This window comes from Theobroma cacao, chromosome 9 (assembly GCF_053813885.1).
Source record: "Theobroma cacao isolate CCN51 chromosome 9, ASM5381388v1, whole genome shotgun sequence".
NCBI lineage: Eukaryota > Viridiplantae > Streptophyta > Magnoliopsida > Malvales > Malvaceae > Theobroma > Theobroma cacao.
Genome location: NC_142647.1, coordinates 47,696,021 through 47,723,881, shown reverse-complemented (window position 1 = coordinate 47,723,881; position 27,861 = coordinate 47,696,021). Strand labels below are relative to the sequence as shown.

The 27,861-nt window shown below is 34.9% G+C and overlaps 5 protein-coding genes and 4 pseudogenes across 6 annotated transcripts; 4 read left to right on the top strand and 5 right to left on the bottom strand.

The window, feature by feature from the left end:
- Window positions 1-3,071: 3,071 nt before the first annotated feature.
- LOC18590594 (copper transporter 6 pseudogene) lies at window positions 3,072-3,847 on the bottom strand (annotated as a pseudogene).
- Window positions 3,848-6,245: 2,398 nt separating this feature from the next.
- On the bottom strand, window positions 6,246-7,175 carry LOC18590593 (copper transporter 2-like). The gene has a single exon (XM_007016207.3). The coding sequence runs from the start codon at window positions 6,868-6,870 to the stop codon at window positions 6,406-6,408; it is 465 nt and encodes a 154-aa protein (XP_007016269.1). The 5' UTR covers window positions 6,871-7,175; the 3' UTR covers window positions 6,246-6,405.
- Window positions 7,176-8,936: 1,761 nt separating this feature from the next.
- LOC148761040 (copper transporter 6 pseudogene) lies at window positions 8,937-9,637 on the bottom strand (annotated as a pseudogene).
- Window positions 9,638-10,647: 1,010 nt separating this feature from the next.
- Window positions 10,648-13,032, top strand: LOC18590591 (UDP-glucose iridoid glucosyltransferase-like). The gene is made up of 2 exons (XM_018127981.2): window positions 10,648-11,277; window positions 11,587-13,032. The coding sequence occupies exons 1-2, from the start codon at window positions 10,815-10,817 to the stop codon at window positions 12,459-12,461; spliced, it is 1,338 nt and encodes a 445-aa protein (XP_017983470.1). The 5' UTR covers window positions 10,648-10,814; the 3' UTR covers window positions 12,462-13,032.
- Window positions 13,033-13,397: 365 nt separating this feature from the next.
- Window positions 13,398-15,419, top strand: LOC18590590 (uncharacterized; annotated as a pseudogene). The gene is made up of 2 exons (XR_016028646.1): window positions 13,398-14,003; window positions 14,436-15,419. The product of XR_016028646.1 is annotated as an uncharacterized LOC18590590 (transcript).
- Window positions 15,420-15,835: 416 nt separating this feature from the next.
- LOC18590589 (UDP-glucose iridoid glucosyltransferase-like) lies at window positions 15,836-17,764 on the top strand. The gene is made up of 2 exons (XM_007016202.3): window positions 15,836-16,473; window positions 16,870-17,764. Exons 1-2 carry the CDS (start codon window positions 16,014-16,016, stop codon window positions 17,760-17,762), a joined length of 1,353 nt encoding a protein of 450 aa, XP_007016264.2. The 5' UTR covers window positions 15,836-16,013; the 3' UTR covers window positions 17,763-17,764.
- Window positions 17,765-17,870: 106 nt separating this feature from the next.
- LOC18590588 (17.3 kDa class I heat shock protein-like) lies at window positions 17,871-18,656 on the bottom strand (annotated as a pseudogene).
- Window positions 18,657-20,380: 1,724 nt separating this feature from the next.
- LOC18590587 (17.3 kDa class I heat shock protein-like) lies at window positions 20,381-21,063 on the bottom strand. The gene has a single exon (XM_007016200.3). It carries the CDS (start codon window positions 20,977-20,979, stop codon window positions 20,506-20,508), a length of 474 nt encoding a protein of 157 aa, XP_007016262.3. The 5' UTR covers window positions 20,980-21,063; the 3' UTR covers window positions 20,381-20,505.
- A 337-nt stretch (window positions 21,064-21,400) lies between these two features.
- On the top strand, window positions 21,401-22,275 carry LOC18590586 (17.3 kDa class I heat shock protein-like). Its single transcript, XM_007016199.3, has one exon. It carries the CDS (start codon window positions 21,560-21,562, stop codon window positions 22,025-22,027), a length of 468 nt encoding a protein of 155 aa, XP_007016261.3. The 5' UTR covers window positions 21,401-21,559; the 3' UTR covers window positions 22,028-22,275.
- The last annotated feature ends 5,586 nt before the right edge of the window (window positions 22,276-27,861 follow it).

Sequence of the window (27,861 nt, the reverse complement as noted above, 5' to 3'; positions counted from 1 at the left end):
TCCATGCTTATTAAGTTGTGTTTTCGATTAATTAATACCATGGACACGATCTTAATCTTACGAATACATGCGTCTACTGCGACCCATCAAAACAGTGATGAATATCTAATGCTACTTAGCAATAAATCGAGCGAACTGATCAGGCAGAGACGTTCTGTCAATTGGCAAAGAACATTACAAACAGCAAGATCTCAGAAGGAAAAGAAGGGCTCCGTAATACCAGGCGGTTTCAGAGGCATGTTAAAAGATGGATATAAGCTGGGATTTCTAGATTTGATTTAGCCGTTTTGCACCAGACAAAAAACAATATAGGGACCACTGCTTCTAATTGTGGAATTTGATGGGTGGCGGTCAATAAACGGGCAACTGACCCTGGAGAGACACGGCTGGAAGTTGTTCCCATCTTTTGATCTTATTCTGGATGAAGCTGAATCTGAAGATTATGGGAGTGAGAGCTGCTCGCTCGAGACGCCATCTAGTGCAAATCCCATGTGCAGATATACATGAGCTATCAAAAGTTCTAAAGATATACCAGGCATAACGGCAAGTAGATGGCAGCTTGGCGGAAAACTTTTGTGCCTAGCTAGCTCTTTTCCACCTCAGGTCCTGTGACCAAGAGAGTCCAGTCCTCCCTTTGTCACCATCCTGAACTAAGATAAAAGCTAGTCAACACTTCACTTGTCAATTGAAATTAGGCCGTGTGAGTTTTCCGATTTCCTTTGTCTCTTTGTGGTAAATTTGAAATATATTTTTACCTTAATGCACATTAAGCTTTAATGATGAGTTCATACGACTGGCTGTATTGGTGTTTTTTTCCCTTCAAATATAGCTACCTAACCATGGAGGCTAGGGTAGACTGATTCTGTTGGTTAACATTTAATACGCGCTGAAATGAGTTACACAAGGAGGGCCCCTATCTGTCCTATCTTTAACAATGACTAAACACTATGACTATCATAAGTTTCACAGTCACTAGAGGTCTAGCCTCTCGTGGGCGCATAATGAATATTGCTGGATCTCATCAACCCACTACTTTTAATACATAGTTGAAAATTTAAAAATTTGCAGTCTACCCTACCCTTTAATATGAGATTAGCTGTTAAGATTACGGTCAATAGCATTTTGAGCAGTAATTATCTTTTGTAATTATATAATTTTTTTTTGTTTATACCAAGTCTTTATGTCATAGAGAGTCTCTTGTCAATTAAGTAAAAGAAGTGGACTAACATAATAGTTCTCAAGACTAATAAATATTTTTTAAAAAAAAATTCACATGTCATTGTGCAAGTGCTTTGGATAATTATTTAGAACTCCCATATCAATTTGTAATCTTTATTCTAAATAGTATCTATAATCCAAAAAAGAAAGTATACATAGAAAATAGTAATATTATCACATTTTGATATGAGTAATGATAATCACAATTCTAATGGAACCATTTTCAGAGTTTTTCGATAAAATTTCAATTTTTTTTTTGCTTAAAATCAAAGAAAACTCAAATACTATCTCTTCTTTTTTTTTTTTAACTAAGTTTTTCACTTTTTATTACATTCAAATGAATATTTAGATTTCTATTTTGAATCAAATACGTCAGTCAATCAATTATTGATAATTCTAAATTTTGGTTCTATCATGTGGCCATATTAACTAACCGAATTATATGTCATGGTGGTAAAAAGAACAACTATTATTGGGTCTAATGATGGCTACACTTTCATTTAGTCGAAGTGTTAATTTGACTCAAAATAGAAGTTTAAGGATTAATTAGAATGTAATTAAATATGGAGGGCTTAGTTAATAAAACAATATACTACCAAGACTTATTATAGAGTTTATGCCACATTTTTTTACTTTTAATCCATTCCTTGTCTTACCTAAAGGAAAGTCATTCTATGTATTCATTTTATTAATGATGTACCCATTAGACTTCAACATTTGGACTCTAAATATCTAACTTCTCAAGACATTACCCTAATTATGCATAATAAATAATATATAGTGCTAATAATAGATTCATTGGGCTTAAACCTTCTTTAGTTTTTTTATGAGGAAGAGAAAGACATTCTGGTCAATTGTGGGCTCTATCTGTTGATAAGTAGTAGTTTATACATCAATAACAGGCCCAATATATATTTAGGATTAAGTGGGTGAGTTCACCTTAATTAACCCATGCGGTTATATGCCCTGTCCTCTTTAAACCTTTCTGCGCATAGTTGTAGAACCGTTGGAAAACCTTAAATTCTCGACCAATTGGTGGTTGGGGAGAATAAAAGCTGAGAAGAAGTTGATGAAATCCACTGGAAGGAGCCTAAGGGCCAATGCCTAATGAAAGTTTTTAGTTGAAGTAGGCTGTTGGCATTGAGCTAAGCATTGAACACCCATGTCCAAAATATCAAAGGATGAATAATGTTTGTGTGGCAGATACTGAGACAAAAATCTTAATTTGCATTGAAACCTCTCGATGGCTAGTTATTGTAAAATTTAATTGCGGTTCTCTCATGTCTGTCAATGTTCAATGCTTGCACTAGAACTTTACAGGTCCACTGATGAAACCCAAGGGAAAGCCCTAGATTTTGCTGGAAAACCCTGGAGACTAATGGAGAACTGAAAGATGATTGATCCCTATGAAGAAAATAGGCAAAAGAATCGTTCGATTTACATGCTTAATTAGGATTCATACGTTTGTAAAGGGTATGCAAGTGTCTAATCCCTTGGACACTAGGGTTTTGGATTCTGGTGGGATATGTTAAAGGCATTGCCAAATCAACAAGATAGCAAGCCATGGAACATGGAAATTTAATTATGTTCCCAAAACCATTCTATTATTCCTTTTCTCGAGGAAAAGAAAAAAAGATGCAGAATCCAATCCCTATGGTCATCTGTTCGTCTTTATGAGTCAGATATTACAATTGAATTTGAAAAGAAAATATCACAACAGGAAAATTGTTTTTTCCTGATACTTTGATTAATTCCATTATGGAAAAAGCAAGAGGACCCTTAGAATTTTGGGAAATTTTCATTACAACAAAAGATGAAAAACACAAACCCACCCACACAAACAGACAAAGAAATAAGAACCAAGCTATAACGTAACACATATCATTAAGGAATTGACTGATAAATCTCACAAGTTCTAAAGTGAAATATAACAAGAGGGTGAAGAGATATATAAAAGTAAAATGTATTGGAAATTGGAAATTTAAGACAGAAGGATACATTGCATAGATCATCAGCAACTCATAGGAGGAAGATCAGAGGTTTTCTCATAAGACAACACTTCTGTATTTTTCTTGAACATCCTACTGCCAAACAACAAAAACCCCAAGGTATGGCCAGCAACCGCCATAAGAAACACCCCAACATTAAAAGACATGACAGCAAGCATCACCAGATAAGCAAGAGCAACCCTTATGGCATGCAAGAACGTTTGCAAAAGGCCAGCTGAGACATTGCTCGATCCTCGCTTGATCAAGTGATTAGAATGAGAGAGCCATTCAACAAGGAAAGCAAGTACAAAGATCAATATCAAGGCTAATCCATACATCCAGGCACGCGAGCCGGGCCAGCCTGGGAAGAGGATCTCGGCGTTCTTGCCCCAGAAGAAGGTCATATGCATCATCATCATCATCCCGTGGTGGTGCATCCCGGAGGTGCCATTGGTTGACTGTGTTGCTGGTGCCATGCCTCCCATGCCATGATCATGATTCATATCTACCTATGATAACTGTAAAAATTTATTTAATTTTGATGGAATTCCAATGGGAATTAAGACACAGAAAAGCACAAAATCGACTCAAGTTTAAGTTCAGGGATGTGGGTGGAAATTAGTGTTGGATTTAGGAAAATGAGGAGGATTATAAGGACATCGACAAAAAATTAGGGTTTTTGGATGATTAACTGTATCGTACATTAACCCTTATTGTACTGTTAAATTTTGTAGTACATGTTTTAATTTTCTTGGTCCCTATATGGCAAGTTCCACTTATAATTTTCTTTTCCAAAAATGACCATTGACCCAGATTTTTTTTATAATAATTAAAAAAAATCCAAAAAATCCTCCCTTGCCTTCTATATATGGAAATTAAGAGCCAGGTACACGAGAAGATGACAACTGGAGTTCTTAGCTCTTAACCAGAAGAAGTTTACGAGCACTTACAGTGCTACGTTGTACTGAAAATGCCAGCAAAAGTTTCATGATATCTGTCTAACAAAACACCCTTCCCCTCATTTAGAATGCTTTGAAATTTTAATCTCTCTTTTACTGGCTGCTGTCTATGGCGGATTAGCACATCTATGACTATAATGCAATTACTGTCGGCTTTTGGAGAGCTCTAGCTCTTATCCATTTCTTTTATCAAATATTTCCCGACATGTTTATTATCACTGTTCACATGTACAATTCAAATTATCCAAGGAATCTTATAAAATAAACATATAATACTATAAACGTATTCAAAAGTATCGATCAAAGTTTGATAAATAAGAATCTAATTCCGACTTAAACTCATGAAGCAAACAAAACGAAATCCATTCTTGATTGTTGGGACTCAAAACTGGAAACCTTAACTCCATTCAATGAAATGTCCGTACCTGCAGCGTTTTAATTAAGGTTGGTAGCAATTAATGGTGGAGCACATGCATTCACAGCTAAAACACCTGACCCTTCCCTCCACCCAAAAGCGAATTAATTTGATATATAATCTATGTTTTCCAAAATGTCAACTACTTTGGAATTTTGACATGTCAATTAGGCAAATGGATTACACAAGAGAAGAAATTATACAGTGGTTTAAATATCACTTTCACAAACCGCTTGTCTTCAGGCAGAGAGGGATCCAGGAGGATAGCTAGGAACCATTCATTTCTTGCTTATCTCTCATAAAGCCAACGGCGTGTTCCTTGTCTTGTTCCCAGAGAGATTTTTTTTTCCATGGAACGGCTGCTACTGATAGGGTCAACTATTATTGCCTTCTCATCAAATTCTTAAAAAAATATATATATATATAGTTATTTCGAGATAATACTTCTGTCACAGGATCATTACCCTCTTCTAAAAAAACTACTTGATAGAATATGCATGGCTTACGGTTTTAAGTTTTCTATATATTATGATGGAAAGTGACTATGTGCTATTTGTTTCTTGTTTTCCTTTTTCTTTAAACAAATGGAAATCAACATACGAGTATTGGAGAAATAATGCAAAGATTCTTTCCTAAATTTTCATGATTGCTTTTCGACAAATAGGAAAGTGGCTTTATTTGATAGGTTTGCTTGAAGTAGCACTTGCTCAATTCGTAGGGAGAAAGTTTTAAAATTCACATGCGTAGACGTTAAATTGCTTGTGCTTATAGGAAAGAAAAATGAGAATTTGATTAGGTATGGTGAAAAGTGATTAGAGAATTTTTCAAGTAAATTGATATATTTGTATATCAAGAATTATTTGACTTAAAAAGTTTAAGTTGCTTATTTAAAAATTTAAATAAATAGTAAACACTTCATATGTGAGTGTCTACAAAACAATAGTAGCATTAACATGCTATTTGCATGTAATTGCTCATTGAAAGCATGAATAAAGAAGAAGTTCATTATGCATCTTGTGCTAGAAACTTAAATTTAAAAAGAATATGTATGGACAGTATAGTGATATAGAGATGGAATCATTTAGAATTTAAACTTTAAATCCCTTAAGAGAGGTTTTGATATCATGTTAGCAACCATTCTTGTCTAAAGAACAGTACAATCAAAATGCAGCAGATGATAATCCAAGGATTCTGGTGCCCACTGCTAATTGCAAAAGAATAGTATCAGTTTGAGAAGAAGTTAAATGGAACAGGGAAGGGTGAAAGGAGAGACAGAGGAATTCAACCAGGGTTGGTCCTGGGTGCATTGCATTGCATACTTTGACAATGACTTGACATTGCGACTTCCAGCTGGTTGCTTTTATGAAATCCCATCCCTGGGTTTAAGGTTGGAGTCAATAATCAATTGACCCCCTACATTCATTAGCCATTAATGTTGGATGGATAATTCCATACTTAGGTGATAGCTTGAAGAAAATCTATAACTTAATCAAACTTTTTTTATTTTATTTTATCTTTCACAACCACTAAAATTCACTCAAATAGGCTAAGAATTACAGAAGTGGGTAAAAGAATCCCTATTTCTTAAGCAATCTATAGATTTCCTTTTTATCAATTGACAAACAAATACAGAGCAAAGCATAGATTAAGACAAACAAGTCCAACTTGAAAGAAAAAATAAAGCATAAGGTGTACATTACTTTCAGAAATTACATCATGGATTCATAAAGAAAGAAGGGGTACTTTAAGAAGAAGAAGACAAACACAAAAGAGACTAATAAAGGAGACAAATTCACCGTGAAGAAACTGAAATCAATTCTTGTGTTCAACAACTGGTAGGAGGAAGATCAGATGTTTTTCCAGGGGCAGGGGCTGAGGATTTCTTGAAAACTCTACTGCCAAATAACAAAAACCCCAGAGTATGCCCAGCCACGGCAGCCAAGAAGACACCCCCATTGAAAGACATGACAGCTAGCATCACCAAATATGCAAGACCAACCCTCAAAGCATGCAACAAAGTCTGAACAACACCAGCGGCCACATGGGTTGAGCCAGGCTTGATCAATTGGGAGTGAGAGATCCACTCAACCATGAAACCAAGCACAAAGACAACAATCAGGGCCAAGACATACATGCCAGTTCTTGTGCCAGGCCATCCCGAGAAGAGAATCTCAGCGTTTTTCCCCCAAAAGAAGGTCATGTGCATCATCATCATGTGGTGGTGCATCGTCCCTCCAGCAGCTGACTCGTCGTTCATGCCATTCATGTGGTCATGATTCATATTCTCCATGGCTCTTTCTCAATTCTAGAATCTCTGTCTGTGAGTCTGGACCTGGAGACTTGGGAGCTTTGTGAGTTTGGGGGAGGTTTTTTATGCGGTGGAACAGCAAAATCTCTTGTATTTTGCTTGGTTTATAAAGAAGGCTGCTGTTACGCAACTCTAAATGAGATGATAATACATTGGAAGTTGTGTTATGTGCAGTACATGTCAATGGGATTGGGGGCTTTCAATACCTGCAATTGAATCGTCAAGAAAAGACAACCGTCTTCACAATAACCCAAAAGTTAATCCAGGATATTGGAGGAAATTGGTGGTAAGAGAGGTTTTACAAGTCATGCTGTGATTCAATGGTAAAGAGGAATCCGTGTGCTTGATGCCAAAAAGGTCAAGTCCATGAAAAGGAGGGATCAGCCTGTCTATGCCGTGGACGTGCCTAATGGTCAAGTTTACCAATTGCCCACAAATGGGGTCTGATTTGATGTTTATGCCCACAAATGGGGTTGATTTGATGTGTGTAACAGGCTAGAAATTACAAGCTTAAATACTTGGAAGATTTATCAAGTGAATATGTTGTTCATATTGTTGACTCAATTTCGTTTCTTGAGTACATCTTGCTTCAACTTAAGCATTTCAATTACTTAGAGCTCACTCCAATACATAAAAGTTTTGCCATAAAAGAATGGCTAAAAGCATTGTGTTGCTTTGTGAGATTTTAAGGGAAAATAATTAAATAATGACTAAATTCAAAATCAAAACTTATAAATGAATAGATTTTAAATTTTGATATATTACGTAATATATAAAGAGAGTTTATCAGAAAATTTATTCAGAACTTTATATAGTGAACAATTTATCAAACCTTTAAATATTTTTGGGCCAAAAGTTTTAAATAAATTAAAAAATTTTATCCAAAAAATACACTAATTATCTTTATGTATATTTTACTTGCATGATAGTGATAAAAGTGAAAATTTATGATTCAATGACGGAATGAAATGATGGGTGTTTCTACCAAATTTACAGAGGCCCAAAAAGGAGTGTTGGCCCAAGTAAATATCACTCGGCCCTATTTTGCGGCTTGCATCTGATACGAATTTGAATCTTTCAACTCCTTTGGGCCTTTCTAAGATATTTTTTACTTGAGGTTTTTTTTTTTTTTAACTTAATACGATATGTTTTAATTATTTATTCTTCCCCCTTTAAGATAAAATGTAGGCATGATATTTGAAAAAGTCTTTGAATTATTTAAAAAAAATTAAATAAATTTTTGTTCTTTTATTTTGTTTAATTAAGTTTTTATTCATTTATTTTGAATCAAATAAACTTTTATAATTAATAATTGATTAATTATCATTACTTAAAATATCATTTTTCATTTTATATCCATATGACATTGATATGTGGAGTAAAAAAATGCCACAGAATCATATTATCATGCTACATAAGCTTATCACATCATTATCAATTATGATATATTAACATACTACGTTAGCGTCATATAATATAAAATAACAAATAACATTTTCACTAAGTTAATCATTAATCATAAAAATTTATTTGACTCAAAATAAAAAATATAAAAACTTATTTGATTTAAAATAAAAATATAAAAACTTCATTAAATGTAATAAAAGTATAGAGATTTATTTGAATTTATTTTAATAGTTTAAAAACTTTATTAGATATTATGTCAAAAATTTATGAAAAAAATAATCCGCTTATTCACCCTTTTAGTGTGGGAATTTGGAAAATAGATCCATTCTTAATCAATTTTTTTGATTGATTGACAATTAAAAAAAAGATTTTCTAAAAATTATGATATTACTTCTTACACAAAATGTGAATGTGATTTTTAATATTTATATAAAATTTTAAGTTAATTGTTGTAAGAAATAAGTATTAATCCAATGTGAACTTCCACACATTAAGTTGGTGAGATTTTTATAAAGATTCTGACCAGAATCCTATAATTCTTTATCAAAAAACAAAGTTATTAGATTGCTTGGAACTTGTAAGTCTTCATGTTTGTCTAAATTTGAAGTGGTTTTCACATATAGCATAAATGATAACAAAACTGGAGTGTTAAGAAACTTTCAAATAAGATGAAAAGTGTTCTCTTTGTCAACAGTTCAGAGGGGGAATATCAGAAGGTTCCTCGAAGGGACCAAACTCAGACTTCCTAAAAACTCGACTACCATAAACCAAGAACCCAACAGCATACCCAGCAACAGAAGCTACAAAAACACCAACGTTAAACGACATGACAGCAAGCATCACCAAGTAAGCCAAAGCAACCCTGATGGCGTACATCACTGTTTGCAGAAGCCCTGCGGTGACATGATTGCTGCCTGGCTTGATGAACCTGGTATGGGAAAGCCGCTCTACCATCAATGAAAGAAGGAACACCCAAATTAGCCCCAAAAAGTAGGAGCATAAGCTTCGACCTGGCCAGCCTGGAAATATATCTTCCGTGTTCTTCCCCCAAAAGAATGTCATTTGTCCCATCTTCATCTTGCTTTGCTTTTCTGCATGATCCTTACTGGACTCACTGAATGCAATTTAAAAGGGGATCAGAGATAAAAAGATTTTTGCTGACTGATCGTACTTCAGACAATTCATTTCTCTGTACTGCCATTAGCTTTTAGTACATTAAGTGCTCCACTAAGTAATCACTGTTCTCTAAAGTTTTCGAGGTTTTAATTAAGGGGACAAGGGTGCAATTGGGATGGTAAATGTGAAGAAAGCCATGGTGCAATCTCAAGTGTAAAGAGATTTCATGTACCTAATGCCCACTAGAGTTGTGAGCTGGGGATAAAGAACGATCTTTAAATGATTTTTTAATGCTAGATTTTTGTGAATGATGAAGTGGGCTTTGCCCATTATCATTGTACTGCACATTACTATAATCTTGTTATCTGTAGTACAACAAAATTTGTGGAATAGAGAAGGGCTGATGGGTTTCAAGTCTTCGAAAATTCTGCATCTCCTTGACAAAGATTTCGAATGTGAGCTTTAACTGATCTGAGTTCCTGATGGTTTTAGCTAGTCAATTAACTAATGTACATATATACATGGGTTCAAGATCAAACAAAGCTTTTCGGATCACTCAAACCTGAACCATATATTGTTTTCTTTTAACCCTATGCAACAAAACTATGGAGCAGTGGGAGATATTAGAGTCATTGTGAATGGAATTCTACACTTGAGAGTATTTGTGAAGGGGTACCTATGCTAAATGCAAGCCGTCTTCTGGTATATCTTACTTTGATTACAAGAGGTGAAGACACTATAAATAAACATATCATTGAATTTCACATGGTTTACTTACCACGAAATTCTAAGCTTTGGGATGAATAATGTTAAGGTGATATATATAATCAAACATAATTTGTTTCTTTATTTATATTTCTTTTAAAAAAATCGTTATTCATTTCATTCATCTTAAAGAAAAAAAAGTCAAAAAGATCTTTCTACAAAAATTGTTGTCTTATTGGGAAATGTTTTGTTCGACTATTCATGTAGCAAAGATACACACAGTAATGATCATGGCATCATGCTCTTGTGGCAACTTGAATTTGGAAAATTCTTTACATTTGATTTTCATATAGGTGGAGCTTGAAAGGTGAACCACCTCTGGTTTATCTGGGATTTTGAGCCCTGGATTGCAATTCATCAGATGCATGAGATTTTATATCCTTGAATTTTTAGCTTTCAACAGTTTATGACGTGGCTCAATAGCCACCAAATATCCCCACCAAGCAAAAGTCCAATAAGAGATTAGGTGCAGGCAGAAATTGAGATGTCAAAGAGCTGTTCCTTGACGAATCGTGTAAAACACACCCACCACTGTAAATATGCAGACGGATTGGCTCCGTTGGCTTCAGATCTTCACATTGTTTTCCTTAAACTCAACAAAGTGAGGCCTTGTGGTACTAAACTCAACAGGAAAAAAAATGGAGAAACTAGGGGAACAAGCCAGCAGATTGGTGCTTGTGTTATACCCATTCCAAGGCCACATAAACCCTATGCTCCAGCTAGCCACTATCTTTCACTCAAAAGGTTACTCCATCACCATAGTTCACCCTGAATTCAACTCTCCTAACCCTTCAAACCACCCCCAATTCACCTTCATATCCATTCCAGATAGGCTACTTGAGTCCAAAGTCTCACTCTCACCAGGGGATTTTATGAGTCTGGTTTTGGCTCTCAACAAGAACTGTGCAGCGCCATTGAAGCAATGCTTGAAGCGAATCTTGGACGAGATGCATCCCTATGAACGTATTGCTGGTATCGTATATGATGCTCTCATGTACTTTGCTCAAACTGTTGCTGATGATCTTGGTTTGCCAGGGATTAGCATGCGTCCCACTGCTGCAGCAATGCTGCTCTTTGCTGTTATTCCTCATCCTGATCAAGGCATGTGTGGACCAATTCATTTTTTCTGCTTTTCGCCTTACAGTAGTTTTTCAACAAAAGTTTCTATGATGGTGAAATATTCCATATGAAATTAGATTCTAGAAAATTATGCACAAATAAAGAACAGAAATTTAAAGGCATCAAGTATTCTGCTGTAATAAAAGAACAGATGAATGATTACGTAATTGTATTTGGTTGTAGCTATAGGCTCTTAAACTCTGCATGAAATTATCTGAAATCAATCAACCAACTTTTTTTTCGCATTGACTTGGTGCTAATATCTTGATACCATTTTAAATTATGTGACAGAGTCTGTCTTTGAAAACCAATTACCGGAGCTTCAACCCCTTCAGCTTAAACAAATGGTTGCAGCTATGTCAGAGAATCCAACAGACGCCATGTCAGAAGTGAGAGCTGCAGCGTTAAATGCAACAAAGAGATCATCAGCTATGATTGCAAACACAATGGATTTCCTTGAAGAAGCAGCACTGTCTAAGATTAAAGAATACTCGCCTGCTCCAATTTTCACTATTGGCCCTTTCCACAAATTAGCTCCATCCAATTCCAGCTCATTACTGAAGGAAGATGCTTACTGCATTTCTTGGCTTGACAAACAAGCCCCAAAATCTGTTATCTATGTCAGCTTTGGAAGCATGGCCAGCTTGAGTAAGCAAGACATTGTTGAGATAGCTTGGGGGTTGGCCAACAGTGAACAGCCATTTTTGTGGGTGATTAGGCCTGGTCTGGTTCTTGGCTCGGAAGGGACCGAGTTATTGCCAGAGAGTTTCCAAGAGAAAGTTGGAGAAAGAGGCTGCATTGTTAAATGGGCACCTCAAAGGGAGGTGTTAGCGCATGATGCAGTGGGTGGATTTTGGACTCACTGTGGATGGAATTCTACACTTGAGAGTGTCTCCGAAGGAGTAGCAATGTTATGCAAGCCTTGTTTCGGAGACCAATTCCTCAACATGAGGTACATCTGTTATGTGTGGAAAATAGGCCTGGAATTGGATAATGAGTTGGAGAGAGGAAAGATAGAAGGAGCTATAAAGAGACTAATGGTGGATATAGAAGGAGTGGAGATTAGAAATAAAGCTATGGATTTGAAGAAGAAAGCAGAGATTTGTCTCAGAGAGGGCGGTACTTCATACAGCTCTTCGAATGAGTTCACAAAGCGGATTTTGTGAGTTTAGTTACATTATGAGATGGAGATAAATCATAAGTTAATGACATGCCCTTGAATTGAAGTCATAGCTTATGCTCTGTTCATTACTGTTGAAAAGTGATTTGAAGCAGGTAAATAACTTGGCAGGAACCAACTGAATACTGAAGTTTGAAGGAAAAGGTTTTATATTGTGCCGTTTCTTTGTTTAACAATATTAAACGTTGTTCCTTATGTCATTTTATGTCTTTATTTCAGTTGTATTGAAATGAAGAATGTACTTGCTGTTTTGTATGTTTTTGTTTATGTAGTACGACATCTCCAAGTGTCGTGTAGGCCTAGTTCTTTTATTTCTCTTTGTACGCGCATAAGTGTTGCCGTTTTAAGTGTCTCTATTAAAGGCTTACCAGCCATGTCTGGTGTGTTGACTTAGTTACCATTGGCACTGCACAGAAAACAATGAATCGTTTTCTGTGCTCAGCTAATTCTCTTCCGATTTAGTCTCCCCAGGCTGAATCTAAAGATCTTAGTTTTTGTATTGAGAGCATGTAAATGAAAATGCAACCGTTATTCTGTGGTTGCTTTTGATTACCAGATATTCAGTCTTCTTCTCATTTTGTTTTTTCTATTTTCCTTGAAAATTTTCTTCTCAAAACTTCTTCAATTACTAATATTTGTATGCTCTTAAGTCTATACAATCTGCATTTTCTTTCAAGGTGGGGATGATTGGTACGTTCCTGTATTCATTCACGACAAAGATGCTTGACTAGATTAATCATCATTCAAGTCTCAAGCTATAGCTACATAGATCCAATAATTGGCCCTGCTAGATTGGCCTTTCCTTCTATGTCATTGAATTGGAAGTCAATCCCACTAACTACGGCCGTTGACTTGACTTGTTCCTTATCTTTCCCTCTATTTACCCTTTAAATGATGATTTTGCATGAAATGAACCATATGATCACATCCATTACTACAAATAACGGATCTGAGACTCTATGCAGCTGCTAGAACAGGAGATACTAGTTCGTTTTATTCACTACTTAATGAGGATCCACTCATTCTTGAACGAGGCTCATTAGACAGCATAGCAGAGACTTGCCTGCATATTGCAGCACCGTCTGGAAGTGTGAATTTTGTGAAAGAGATTATGAGTTTGAAGCCTGCATTGGCTAAGAGGGTCAACAGGGACGGGTTTAGTCCAATTCACATGGCTTCAGCAAATGGATATACAGAGATAGTGAAAGAGCTTTTGATGAGTAACAAAGAGCTAAGTCGACAAAAGAGTGCTGATGGAAGAACAGCTATCCATTTTGCTGCTATTACAGGGAGAGTAGATGCGTTGAGGGCTCTGATCAACACTTGTCCTGAATGTAAGGCTGATTTGACGGATCAAGATGAATCTGCACTTCACGTTGCATTGAAGAACAACCAAGTTGAGGCTTTTGAAATACTTTTGGGAATGCTCAAGGAGATCAACACTGAAGAAATAACGAGGCTTGTGAATGCAAAGGACCATGATGGCAACACAATTTTACACATTGCAGTTGCTAGGAAGCAACTTCGAGTAAGAATTCTTTATTTCCTTCTTTATCCTCACCTTTTCAACCATCTTCTTTTTAAAATTGAAATGATTAGCCATGGAGGAGAACTTGAACTTAGATTGGGCAAGAAAATGGAAAGTTGATGATTTTATTTTTTCTGTAGTGTGTTTCTCTGTGCTTCAATAGTTGTATCTGAAATTAAAGTCAGAGCATAATTTTACTAAACTTTGGGAATCTGCGGAAATGATATCTCTATGGCTGCAATGCCAAGATAATGACAATTTTTTGGATTGATAATTGCTACATCTTAGACAAGCTTTTATTTATGATAAAAAATGTCTGAGAATGTTTTGAAAATAAATACTGTTAAACTGAATGATGGAACTGATGGAAATGAACATGATCACCATTAGATGGTTATCCGCAAATAACTGGAGTTTTCTTTTGGCCAACAGGCAGCAAAACTGTTGCTTGACCAAGAAGGGGTTTGTAGCATTTTTAAAGTAGAAGTGAATTCCAACAATGGAAGTGGTTACACAGACCTGGATATGTTATTCCATTCAGGACGAATTTTGGACGATCCTATTGATCATAAGATTCGCAAGATGCTTCAACAAGCAGGGGCATTTAGAAGTGAAGATATAATTGTAGCTGTTACCTCAACTGTTGCTACTCAACAAGTTGACCAACAAACAAATTTTGATTCTTATCAAGCTGGAGAAAATTATCAACTAGTCATCATGTTCCTGAAAACAATCTAGCTGAAAAATTGTGCTGTAAATGCGACCCTTTGATGCCTTGGAAATTTATATATACGGAGGTTTCATCATTGTTTATCTGGAAGATATGGTCTACCTTTACCCAAGAAATTGAAAACTCAACTCCAGAGATGCGAAATTCACTTATGGTGGTGGCTGTTCTGATTGCTACCGTGACCTACCAATCAGTTCTTAGCCCTCCAGGTGGATATCGAGAATTAAATGCAAAAGAAGATCCAGATCCAATACATTCAAATGGAATAGCTATCATTGCATCTGATGCACTGATGTTCTTTTTTGTTATATTTTTCAGCTCTATAGGATTTTTCCTTTCTGTTGTCATAATCCTCATGCTCACTAGTCAGTTTCCTCTTAAACTGTTGTTGCGGCTTGCTGTACTTGCCGTGTCTGCAGATTTTGTCTGTACAATTTTGTACATAGCACCTATAGAATTTAGCACCATATATGTAGTGACAATGGTCATGTTTGTTCTTGTGGGGATACACCTTCTTTACTTCATCTCGTGGATGTTCAGAAGGTCTAGGATGGCAAGTAGAGAAAGCAAGCTCAGGGTTAGAAACTGGGTTTTATTAGTTGGGAGGGTGAACTGTTGTTTTTCTATCTGCAGAAACTATTAGCTATTCTTCACCAGGAACAAAATTAATTTGGTTATTGATGAAATCTCTGGAAAGTGACAACTTACTTGAATTCATTTCTTTTCTACTACTTAAAGAGCTAGAAAAGCAATTTTTTTCTCTTTTTCCATTTTGATTGGACATCAATGCTGGGACTTATCTCGTCCTTGTGTTTCAGATTTATGTCAATTCTTAAAGCACCTCCCCTGAATATCCAAGATTCTGTGTGTTACATTTTTCGTGGAAAGGGTGGGTGGTTGAGTGGTGAGTCTTTGAACTTTGGAGGAGAAATTTGTCTAGTTAAAAGAACCGGGACATATGGTCTATTTTTCTCCCAAAAGTCAGAAGAAAGAAAATTCGAACTTGCATTCAATAATGATAAAGTGAATTGGTAGGTATGTACAAGCTTCCAAGGCCATAGCTTTCATTTGATGAAAGCTGCCAAATTTGATTTGCTAACTGAAACCTGTTCCAGGACTAAATGCGTTGAAACGCTATTTGTTAATATCCAAGCATCCTATCTAAATTCTTCTATACTCTTGGCTCCGATGGCCTAAAAGTCTTCGGTTTCATTTTCCATTAACTTGCGGCTGCAGCAAATTAAACTAGGACTTGCTGCACGAAACTCGGAGAGAAAGCTATGGAGAAACAACAGAAGTCTGGTCATTTAGTGTTTGTTTTGTACCCATTTCAAGGCCACATAACTCCCATGCTCCAGCTAGCAACTATTTTACACTCAAAAGGCTTCTCAATCTCTATAGTTCACCCTGAATTGAACTCTCCTGACCCTTCGAACCACCCTGAATTCACCTTCATATCAATATCAGATAAGCTAACGGAATCCGAAGTCTCCGATGGAGATATTGCAAGTCTCATGCTAAGTCTCAACAAGAACTGTGCAGCACCATTTCAGCAATGCATGAAAAAGATATTGCATCAGAAAGATTCCCATGATCATGCTGCTGGCATCCTCTATGATACACTCATGTATTGTGCTCAAACTGTTGCTGATGATCTGAAGCTGCCTGGGATAAGTGTTCGTACAAGTGCAGCTGCAACATTGTTACTCTATCCTGCCTTTCCTCATCTTGATGGGAAAGGTATACTTCTTTTCGTTGTATGAGAAAATAAACAAATGGATGTCCCCGCTTCTCTCCTTGTGTTACTAACTGCATTAAGCTCAATATATGATGACTACATACTCCGTTGGAAATTGAAATTTACACAATTCTGCAGAAGAATAATTTATTTGGAATAATTTCTGTAATATTATTATAACAGAAGCCTGAAGGCATCACAAGTACTTATTTCTGTCTTGCAATAAGGTTGCACAGAAGAGAAAAATTAAATCATATTTAAGTTCAACAATACAGCAACTACACATATTTGTCTGCTGTCTTGTTAAACTATTCAAATTCAATCATATGATTCAATACACAAGTACTCTTGGTGACTCATCCCTGATATCCTTAAACTCTTTAAATTATACATTCCAGATTCTATTTCGGAAATCGAAATGCCAGAGCTTCAATCGCTTCAGCTCCAACACATGCGTGCATTACTATTACAGAATCCAACAGATGCAATGACAGAGGTGAGAGCTGCAATGACAAACGGGACGAAGAGCTCATCAGCTATCATTGTGAACACTATCCACTTCCTTGAACAAGCAGCACTGTCAAAAGTCAGAGAATACTTCCCCGCTCCAATTTTCACCATAGGACCGTTTCACAAGTTTGCTCCAACCATCTGCAGCTCAATATTGATGGAAGATGCGAACTGCATCTCTTGGCTTAACAAACAAGCCTCAAAATCTGTCATCTATGTAAGCTTTGGCAGCTTGGCCAGCATTGATGAGCAAGCACTAATTGAGACGGCTTGGGGTCTAGCTAACAGTAAACAACCATTCTTGTGGGTGATTAGGCCTGGTTTTGTTCGTGGCTCAGAATGGATTGAGTCATTGCCAAATGGATTCCAGGAGAGTCTGGGAGAAAGAGGTTGCATTGTGAAATGGGCACCCCAAAAAGAAGTGTTGGCGCATTGTGCAGTGGGCGGATTTTGGAGTCACTGTGGATGGAATTCAACCATTGAGAGTATTTGTGAAGGGGTACCAATGCTATGCAAGCCTTTCTTTGGAGACCAAGTCTTGAACTCAAACTACATCTGTCATGTTTGGAGAGTAGGCCTGGAATTGCAGAATAAGTTGGAGAGAGGGAATATAGAAGGAGCAATAAAAAAACTAATGGTGGATATGGAGGGAGAGGAGATAAGAAAGAAAGCCATGGATTTGAAGGAGAAAGCAGATCTTTGTCTACGGGAGGGCGGTTCTTCATGCTGTTCTTTGAATGAGTTAACAAAGCAGATATATTCATTTGATTACAAGACCTGAAACTCAGATCCTTGTGCTTTCAGTAAGATATTATGGTATCTGTGCCCCTTATTACTAATTAAACTTGGTAGATAAAAAGCTTAATGTAGTTCTTTGAATGGGCTCGCAAAGGAAGTATTGTCAATTTGATAAAGAACATTTTACATTAGTAAATAAAACCTTGAGAAATCTAATTTCATGTTTTTAACATACAAGTCCAGAACATATAAGAAGAACTCTCAAGTTCAATATAAACCAACCGCGGTTTTAACTAGAAATCTCAATGGCTTTAACATCAGGTTTCTTCACTTCCTCCTTAGGGACGGTAACTGTAAGAACCCCATTTTCCATGGAAGCCTTAACCTGATCCATCTTCCCTTTCTCCGGCAACCTGAACCTCCTCATGAACTTGCGACTGCTACGCTCAATCCGGTGCCAGGTGTCGTTCTTGTCTTCCTTCTCAACATTCCTTTCTCCGCTGATTTGGAGCACCCTGTCATCTTCAATCTCGACTTTTACTTCTTCTGTCTTGAGCCCTGGAAGGTCAGCCTTGAATACGTGAGCTTCCGGGGTTTCCTTCCAGTCGATACGGGTGTCAACAAAAGCAGAGGTTTCAGTGTGTGGTGAGTGAAAAAGAAGAAGAGAAAGGGAAATCCTTGAAAGGATCCCATACGTCGAGAGAGAAAGGATCGAAGATGCAGCTCCTTGGGTTGCCAAAGAAACTTGGGATCATCGCCATTTTTGCTCGATGAAAGTAAGGATTGAGGGAGAACTGGATAAAAGATATTGGATGTGTTCGATTGCTGATGAGAGCTCTCAGAACCTGCAACTTTCCTCGATGTTGTGACGGAAGGACATGTTTGGTATTTTCAGGCAGCAGACAGGAATCTAGTACTTTCCCGTACTTGTGTTTTGGGCCTCAAGAAACTTAAGTATTCTGGGCAATTAACAAATACTTGAGAATTATCCGGAATGATCTGGACTCCTATAGCAACATCAAGTTGGTCCTAAGGCCCACTTGGTTTATCAAATTTATGCTTTGAAATAAGTTGATCTAAAAGCATTTCTAGAAACATTGAAAACAAGTTTGCTATGGCCATAGTACTTCAGGAAATAATTGCCCATGCTTCTGGTATCAATAATTCATTGGAATATACAAATGGTATATTAAAATATATACTTTTTTCATCTCATTCATTTCTATTTGTCTCTTTACATTTAAATCTGTGATTCACATTTTTAGTTTGAGTGTGTTTGCATGCATGAATTCTCTTTTCTTCAAAAAATTACAGAAATGTTAAATTGTACAATAATTGATTTTTACATAAAAAAAATAAAATGTTTATAAATTGTAATAACTTAATACTTAATTATTATTAATTAAAATGTTACATATCATTTTATATTGTATGATATTGACGTGACTTGTTTATATGTTATAATAAATTATAACATAACAAATATTTTTCACCTTCTACGTAATTATCACACTAACATCATATAATATAAGAAATAACAAATAACGTTTTGATTAATAATAATTAATTAATCATTAATGGTTAAGATCTATTAGATCTAACATACAAATAACTATAATTGCATTGCTACCAATTTTGTTTGTCATGACGGTGCAAAATATTGACTTTTTTTTTCATCAAAATCTCTTTAATTATAAAAAATATATTATAAAATTATAATACATTATACAACTAAGAAACAATCAATTACTAATTTGAATAAATATATTTGAATCAATCATAGTAAATTGTATAATTCTCAATATCTCTCTCGCCATTATTTCATAATTATATATATAACTATAGTGCTTTTAATAAATAATTTTGGAATAACGTACTCAAACGCCAAAATTAAATGCCTTTACGTCTTTCCCTGTATAGATTAAATCAAGCCAAAATCAGAAATTTCACTTGTTAAAACTTGTGAAATAAAGATTTATATAGACTGTACATTTGATGAAGAAGCTCTGTATTAGGGAAATTCTTCTAACGGTATTGTATACAATGAAAGACAAAATCTAATTACAATATGATCCTTTGACTAAACCTTCCAATGGTACTACGCTTAATTTGCTCCTGGATTATTGGACATGTGATGATTGTGTAATTGTTTTCTTCTTAGAGTGCTGTATATGATATTTCTCCTTCTAGTTCTGCCGTTTCCAGACTTCTGTCACTCTTGTTTTCTGCATGATTCCTATTACAATTTATGGTGTAATACTACTATTGCAATATCAACTACATTTTGTTCAGTTCCTTGCCTACTGTCAACTGCATTCTCTGCCTTGTCCGCTGCATATTGTGTAATACCAGGTTTATTGTCAACTGCCTTCTCTTCTGCAGGTCTTGATCCTGATACTGCATCATTGTCTGATTTCTGCATATATGCAGTGATTTCAATAGCACCATCCCCTCTGTCCAACGATATGTTCCCTTCATTGGGGTGTTCATATGTACAATATTTTTCAACTTGAATGAGAAATTGAGATCTCTTTCTTATGATTAAATTCATCAAGAACCTTTACACCACAGCCAACTGGGACTGGAGGAAGTGTAAAACATGAAATCTAATAATTCTTATCTATTAAAAAGTTAGGGGATGAAACAGAACTGAAAAGAGTATTGAAGAAGAGAAAACGAAGGCACAGTTACATTAAAATAAAGAACATTAGGTTACAGTGTTAATAGGTGTAAACAAAAGCACATAATTGCACCCAAAGAAAAAGCACATCAAAGTTTTTAAGATTTTAACCAGAAATCTCAATGGCTTTAACGTCAGGTTTCTTCAGTTCCTCTTTAGGAACAGTAATAGTAAGAACCCCATTTTCCATGGAAGCCTTAACCTGATCCATCTTCACATTCTCCGGTAACCTGAACCTCCTCATGAACTTGCCACTGCTACGCTCAACCCGGTGCCAGGTATCGTTCTCGTCTTCCTTCTCAACATTCCTTTCTCCGTTGATTTGGAGCACCCTGTCATCTTCAATCTCAACTTTGACTTCTTCTGTCTTGAGCCCTGGAAAGTCAGCCTTGAATACGTGAGCTTCCGGGGTTTCCTTCCAGTCGATACGGGTGTTGACAAAAGCAGAGGTTTCAGGGGTGTGTGTGGTGAGTGAAGAAGAAGAGAAAGGGAAATCCTTTAAAGGATCCCGAAGGTCAAGAAAGCAAGGATCGAATATGCTACTCCTTCGATTGCCAAAGAAATTTGGAGTCATCGCCATTCCTTTGTTATTTGTAAAAGTAAGGATTGATGATGTACTGAATGTTATGGGAAGTCTTGCTGATATATGGAACTCTCAGTTGCTGATTTCTTGATCCTGTTAAAGTAGGATATTTATAAGAAGCTAAAGAGGAATCTAGTACTATCTCGTACATGTGTTTTGGGCTTCAAGAAAACTTTTTGTCTTCACACTTGTAATCCGTGAATGTTCCAGAAATTGCTTGAATGGTCTGGACTTTTTTGCACTCAACATTGAAATGGGCTGCTCTCCGCTTTTTATAGACCGTTTGACCTGGTAAAATAATATACGAATTAATTTCTTATGGTTGGCCAGTAAGTTATACTAGGAAATAAGACTCGGCTTCAATTTGAAGCCAATGTTTGCAAGCCTCTGCAAAAGAAAGTTTCTCGAGGCCCAAAAGAGAAAGTCCGAGAATATGCTAGATTTCTCTTCCGCTTGTTTTATATACCCAACATGTCCTGGTTTCGCAGCATCAGATTCTGGGAAGCAATCAGCAATCGAACACTTTCAATTTCGCTTATTCAATTTTCCTTGATCATTGTTTCATATTGGAAAAGTAATGGCGTTGATCCCAAGTTTTTTTGCCAACAGAAGGAGCAGCGTCTTCAATCCTTTCTCTCTTGACCTTTGGTATCCTTTCAAGGACTCCCCTTTCCCTTCACTCACCACACATACCCCAGAAACCTCGACTTTTGTCAACACCCGGATTGACTGGAAGGAAACCCCAGAAGCTCACGTCTTCAAGGCTGATCTTCCAGGGCTTAAGAAAGAAGAAGTGAAGGTGGAGGTTGAAGATGACAGGGTGCTTCAGATAAGTGGAGAGAGGAATATACAGAAGGAAGACAAGAACGACACTTGGCATCGTGTGGAACGTAGCAGTGGCAAGTTCATGAGGAGGTTCAGATTGCCTGAGAATGCCAAGATGGATCAGATTAAGGCTTCCATGGAAAATGGAGTGCTCACTGTGACTGTTCCAAAACTGGAGGAGAAAAATCCCGATGTTAAGACAATTGAGATTTCAGGCTAAAAATTGAAGTTGAGTTTTGAAGGCCTCTCTCTCCTGCGACAGATTACTCAAAGTAACTACTTTAATAGGAAAACAAAACAGTTTGCGAGTTATGAAGTGAGTGTCTCTCTCTCAGCTGAGAGTTTTGTACGAATTGTGTGTGATACCATGTTGTTGTATGGACTGTGAGGAGTTCTTAACTTCAGCTATGTAGAAAATAAAAGAAATATTGTCAATACATACATTTACTCTTCTTCCTTGTTGTGAAATTGTGGATTTTGGTTGGAGCAATTACGTTTTTGAGAACAAATTATCCAACGATAAATGTAATTTCATGTCACAACGAGCGTAAGTGAAATATACAAAGCAACCTGGTCTAGAATTGGAGAATTATAAAAAGCTTGAGGCCATTTCCATTTGAAACGTGACATGTTCTCTTCTCATCTATGATGTGGGCTGTGACAACTTGAATTTTAAAGAAGTTTCTTAAAACTGAATTCAGGGATGAATGACTGAATTTCAATTGAATTATAGAAACAAGTGCAGAAACAAAATACCAAAGCAGAATTGTTACTGATATGTACAAAACAAAACTCATTCCTTACTCCTCAAGTTTCATTTTTCCGATCTCAGTATCAGAGAGTCCGGTGTAGCAATCTAATACCAGATGAAAAAGCACACAGTTCCTACAATTTTAACTTGGTGATCAGCCCTGGTTGGGCTTAGGGCTAACCATATTTAGAGAATTAACACACAATTATTGTTTTTAAAACATAGCTGGATACACCTCAAAAAAACTAAGCAAAGGAGAGATAACCAAAGGCACAAAACCCCAAACCAGGCTTGCAACTAAAATCAGCTCTCCAACTTAAAAAAAAATGGAAAAAAGCAAAGACAAAACTGAACAACAACTTCAAAATCAGAGGTTCTTTTTTTTTTGGTTAATCAAATTTGATGTGACTAAACCATTAATTTGAAACCATAATTAAGTTAATAAGGCCTCGAAATAGGAGAACAATGGGCAAAAATACACCAAAAGAACAACTTCTTGTTGACATTAATACTTATACAGCAAGTAAAAATCCTAAGAAGGTATCTAGATATGAAATTTTTAGTTCTATATGTTAATATTGGTACTGTTACTAAGAGAGCGATCTGGTTTAATGATAGATTGTGTTTCATCATGAAGAAAAATGGTGAACCAACAAAGACAAAAAAAAAACAAAAACAAAAAACATGGCCATATCAAGAAAGAATTAGTTTATACCAAGACCCTAACAATGGACTATCTCAACTCAATGTAACTTGTAAGTAAATAATTATTTTATCTTACTTCATTTTTTTCAATATTCTATACTCACTTTGCATATATTTGTTTCAATATTCTATACTTAACACAAGAACATGTTGCAACTAGTACCAAGAAAGAGAAGGAAAAGCTTCAACATGAGAATGTTATCATGAGATGCATAATTATCTTTTGGCATGACATAAATGAAGCTATTCAAACTTTAAAATTATAGAATTTTTTTATTTTTGCATGACATATATGAAGCTATTAGCCGTTGACTTGGTTTGTGTTTCAATGCCTTTTGAAGTTGAAAACAAGAGTATAGATTTTTGTTTATATTTCAATGGTTTCGTATAGATTTTGATACTATATAGTATCAAATTTAGATAGTTAGAATTGAGATTATTATATAATTGCGATGGTGAGATTGTTGGGATGAGTCCTGCAGCCAATTGGGATTGGTTAAGGCTTTATTTCAATTATGCAACAACATCATTCATGTTGAATAATTAAAGGTTTTTCTTCATTAATAAGACATCAATTATAATAAGTTATAAGTCTGATTGGATGAAGTCCATGAGATTAATATGCCTTGCAAGAGAACTGTAATAGGTTGCAGTTATGAGATCCTTATGCATCAAAGCATAATCTCAAAATGTTCTGGGTCAATGTATCATTGAGACTAGACATCAATGATACTTAGAGACCGGTACATTCTATCTTCCTTACTTAAGAAGTAAGCAACTGATCTCATAAGTTGAAGTATATAGATACTTGGAACTAGGATGTAGGTGCTTGCTTAGGAGAGCAAGTTCACTGAATATGACCCGCCATAAGAAGTGCATTTGGTATTTCACTCAAGTGTCTATGCAATACTTCTCATGTGTCAGTTGTGTAAATACTCCTTAGACTTGAGACATCAGGTTGTCTTATGTGTGGAGTACTATGCTTTGATTTCATCCCTAAGGGTGCCTAACCAAGGATGCCAAAATATGATGCTTTTGGGTATAGCATGAAGCATGTGAAGGCAAATAAGTGGTCAAGCTAGGAATCATCACCCCAAGTGATGCATGGGATATATCCTAGCTGTTCTTGGTTGATATTAGCTTATTGAAGTCCTTGATCAAGGCGAATTGAAGATTATGAAAGGAGTTTCATAAGTCTTTATAAAGCTGATGATCAAACTTTAAGAATGAATATGAAGATCAATAAGAATAGACACTGTATCACGTTCTTATCATCTTCGGGATATATGATGAGGGAATGAATTACATTGAAAGGCTGATCACTGAAAGGTTGAGTCAAACCATCTTGACTCTTCTAACATTTGGGTGACCATGATGGATTGCTATATCCCAATCTTGGTTTATGAACTCTAAATAGTTAACTTGATTAATGCTAAATTTAAAGTAGTTTAAATTTATCTAATTCCAAATTGAGCTTAAGAATTATATGTTGAGTTCATTGCCAACATGTTAGAAGCCTAATAGTCACACACCTAAAATGAATGTTGAAAATAAAATGGGAGAGGTGATTAAGTTGGACTTAATCAAATTAGAAGTTATGAGCTTCTCAAGCACTTGATTAAAATTGTTTAATTAAGTTGTGCCTAATTAACTAAATTGTTTAATTGAATCATTGGGCCTAATTGATTAAATTGTTTAATTAAGTCATTGGCCCTAATTAATTAAATTAAACAATTAAGTTATTGGGCCTAATTGATTGAATTTGTTTAATTAAGTCATTAGGCCTAGTTGATTAAAATTTTTTAATTAAATTGTTAGGCTTAATTAATTAAATTGTTTAATTAAGTTATTGGGCCTAATTGATTAAATTAAACAATTAAGTTAATTGGACTTCTTAAGAACTTAATTAAATTATTTAATCAAATTATTGGATTAATTGGCAATTACAAAATAGTTTTGTAATTAGGGTTTAAAATTAATTCAAGGTATAAATACCTTGCTATAACCTCCAAACAAGAGAGTGGAAAACAACTGAAAAGAAAAAAAAAAAAAGGAGTGAACTACACATTAGAAATTCTTTGGTCTTGCTGTTCATTGTGTGGAGAAAAATAGTTTTTCATTCACTTCATTTTTTTTTTTTTTTGTGTATTCAACCCCTCAATTTTGTGTGGATTTTGAGTTTATGAAACTCATCTTTGCTAGCACATTGTCAAGGCTTAGCACTCACAATCATTACAGAAGGATTTTCTTATTCATTGGTGTGGATCACCATTAAAGGTTGCACGAGGATTCTTTGGACAGTTTTGATTTACAACAACTGGACTGAGGTGGTTGAGCTTTTTGAAGGTTGATTTGGTGATTTAACAAAATATTCATCAACCTTTGTTATTTAGGTAAAGTGATCTGATCATATACTTTTATTTTTATTTAATTATATACTCAATTTAGCATGAAAGAGATCCTACGAGGGTGAGGCGTAAATTTAATTTTTAAATTTATTTTTACTACATTTTATTTGCATTTGATGCATGATCAGCCCTCACTCAACAGAGATTTGGTCTGATATTTTTGCAATTGCATCATTGAGTTAGAATCTTGCTAGTTTTGTCTGTCACATCAACAAAAAATGTGTTGGTGTATTTTCAAAATTAAAAGTTATGTCACATAATGAAGAACTATTTCAATTTAAAAGTTATGTCACATAAAATGATATAGTATGACTATTGGCTTGAGCGCAAAGGTTATGTCACATAAAGTGACATAGTATGACTATTGGATTGTAGATCGGTTTTCATGTGAATGATTATATTTTTTCGTAAAATGACATCCAAAAGTTATGAGATAAATTGAAAAAACACCATAGCTCAAAAGTTTAAATATAAAAAGTTATTGTTTCAAATTATAACTTAAAAATTATGTTTTATGGAATGAATAGTTGTCCTTTCATAAGATGATTATAAAAACAATACTTTTATCGAAAAGTTGAGTTTGGCAAAATGTAAAGATATCTTTTAGACAAAATGGTGCCTTAATAAAAGGGTTCTATCCTTGAAGAAGAAACACTTGCAAGCCTATATAAAGGCTTGTTGCCAACCATTTTGATAGCAGTCTACTCTTGTAAAGTGCAAGGTAAAGTTAAACGTTGGCTTCATTAAATCCATGAGGCTATTCGCATTATTCCCCTTTACATACTGAATTGTGAGAGTGAAATAAGTCTTAAAGATAACGTCTATTGAAAGGCTTGTCTTGAAGTCAATTTTACTGATTCTTAAATTCCATCTAAACCCCATTTGCACTAACAAAACGTTACATTAACTTGATCAACAATACATCAATTTAGTCAAATCATATCAATATTTTCAATAGAAGAATTTGTACGATATTAAAAACATAAATTATTATATAAAGATAAAATTCAACAACACTTAAATAAAATATAAACTAAATTTATAATTTAATATATATATATATGTTTAATGGGATGCAAATTTCGCAATATTTCAATCTCAATCAGTCTTGTCATCTTTGCCTCTTTTTTTTTTTAAAAAACCTTTTGCATATGTTATCTTTTACTTGACCGGTCAAATTTCACATTATACATTGTTGTCTTGTCATGACTAAAAAGATTAAAATAACTAATGTATAAGATATTATTTTTACTCATTTAATTCATTTAACATTTAAAAGCAAAAAAAAAAAATTAGTATAAACTTACATGCAAAGTGTATATATATATATTTAATGCATAATTTAATATACCGACTGACTTATATATAATATTTTGTATACATAAAAAATATATTAATGATTGATTTTTAAATTAATTCAGTTGTAAATATTGAACACTGAAAGTCATTTAAAATAATCAAACAAATTGAATCAATTCATTAATTGATACAGAAACCTAACAAATCAAATTGAATTAACTAAATTCAATTGATTTCTCACTTTATACAAAATAGAGTTTAGTTATTAAAGAAAATATAAGAAACAAAGTATTTTCTGCACATTTTGGATTTTCTTTCTTTTTTTTCTTTGAACGTAAAAATTTGGTTTTATATTTCGAACAAACTTTCAAAACATTGTGTTGAATTCAATGACTCGTTTGCAATAGTATACCAATATTAGAATCCATTGAATTGTACAGAGTTAATTCACCCTGGCCAATGTTTATGTCATAAGAATCTCTTGCAATGTAAGTTAGAAATTTGAAATACATATTGATTTGAGGTTGATATAAAACACTTTTTTAAAAAAATATATATATAATCTATTATGAATTCAAACCATCAATAACGTGTATATAAAAAAAATTCAACCAATTAATACGTACTTTTGGTAATAGCATGACGTTATTTGTTTGAAACAATATTATAAAAAAATTCTATTATCTTTTACTAATTACACTCTACATTGTTAAAAGTCTGACTAATTACACAGTAATCAAAGCTTGATCAATATATCCATACTTTTGAACAGTAAATCAATCCATTAGGGAGAAAACTGTCAATTAACAAACATCGAAACCATCACGGACTTGTATATAAGGAGTAGCACTCTCTTCACAAAAGCCCAAAACAAATTGCAACCCCAGTTAG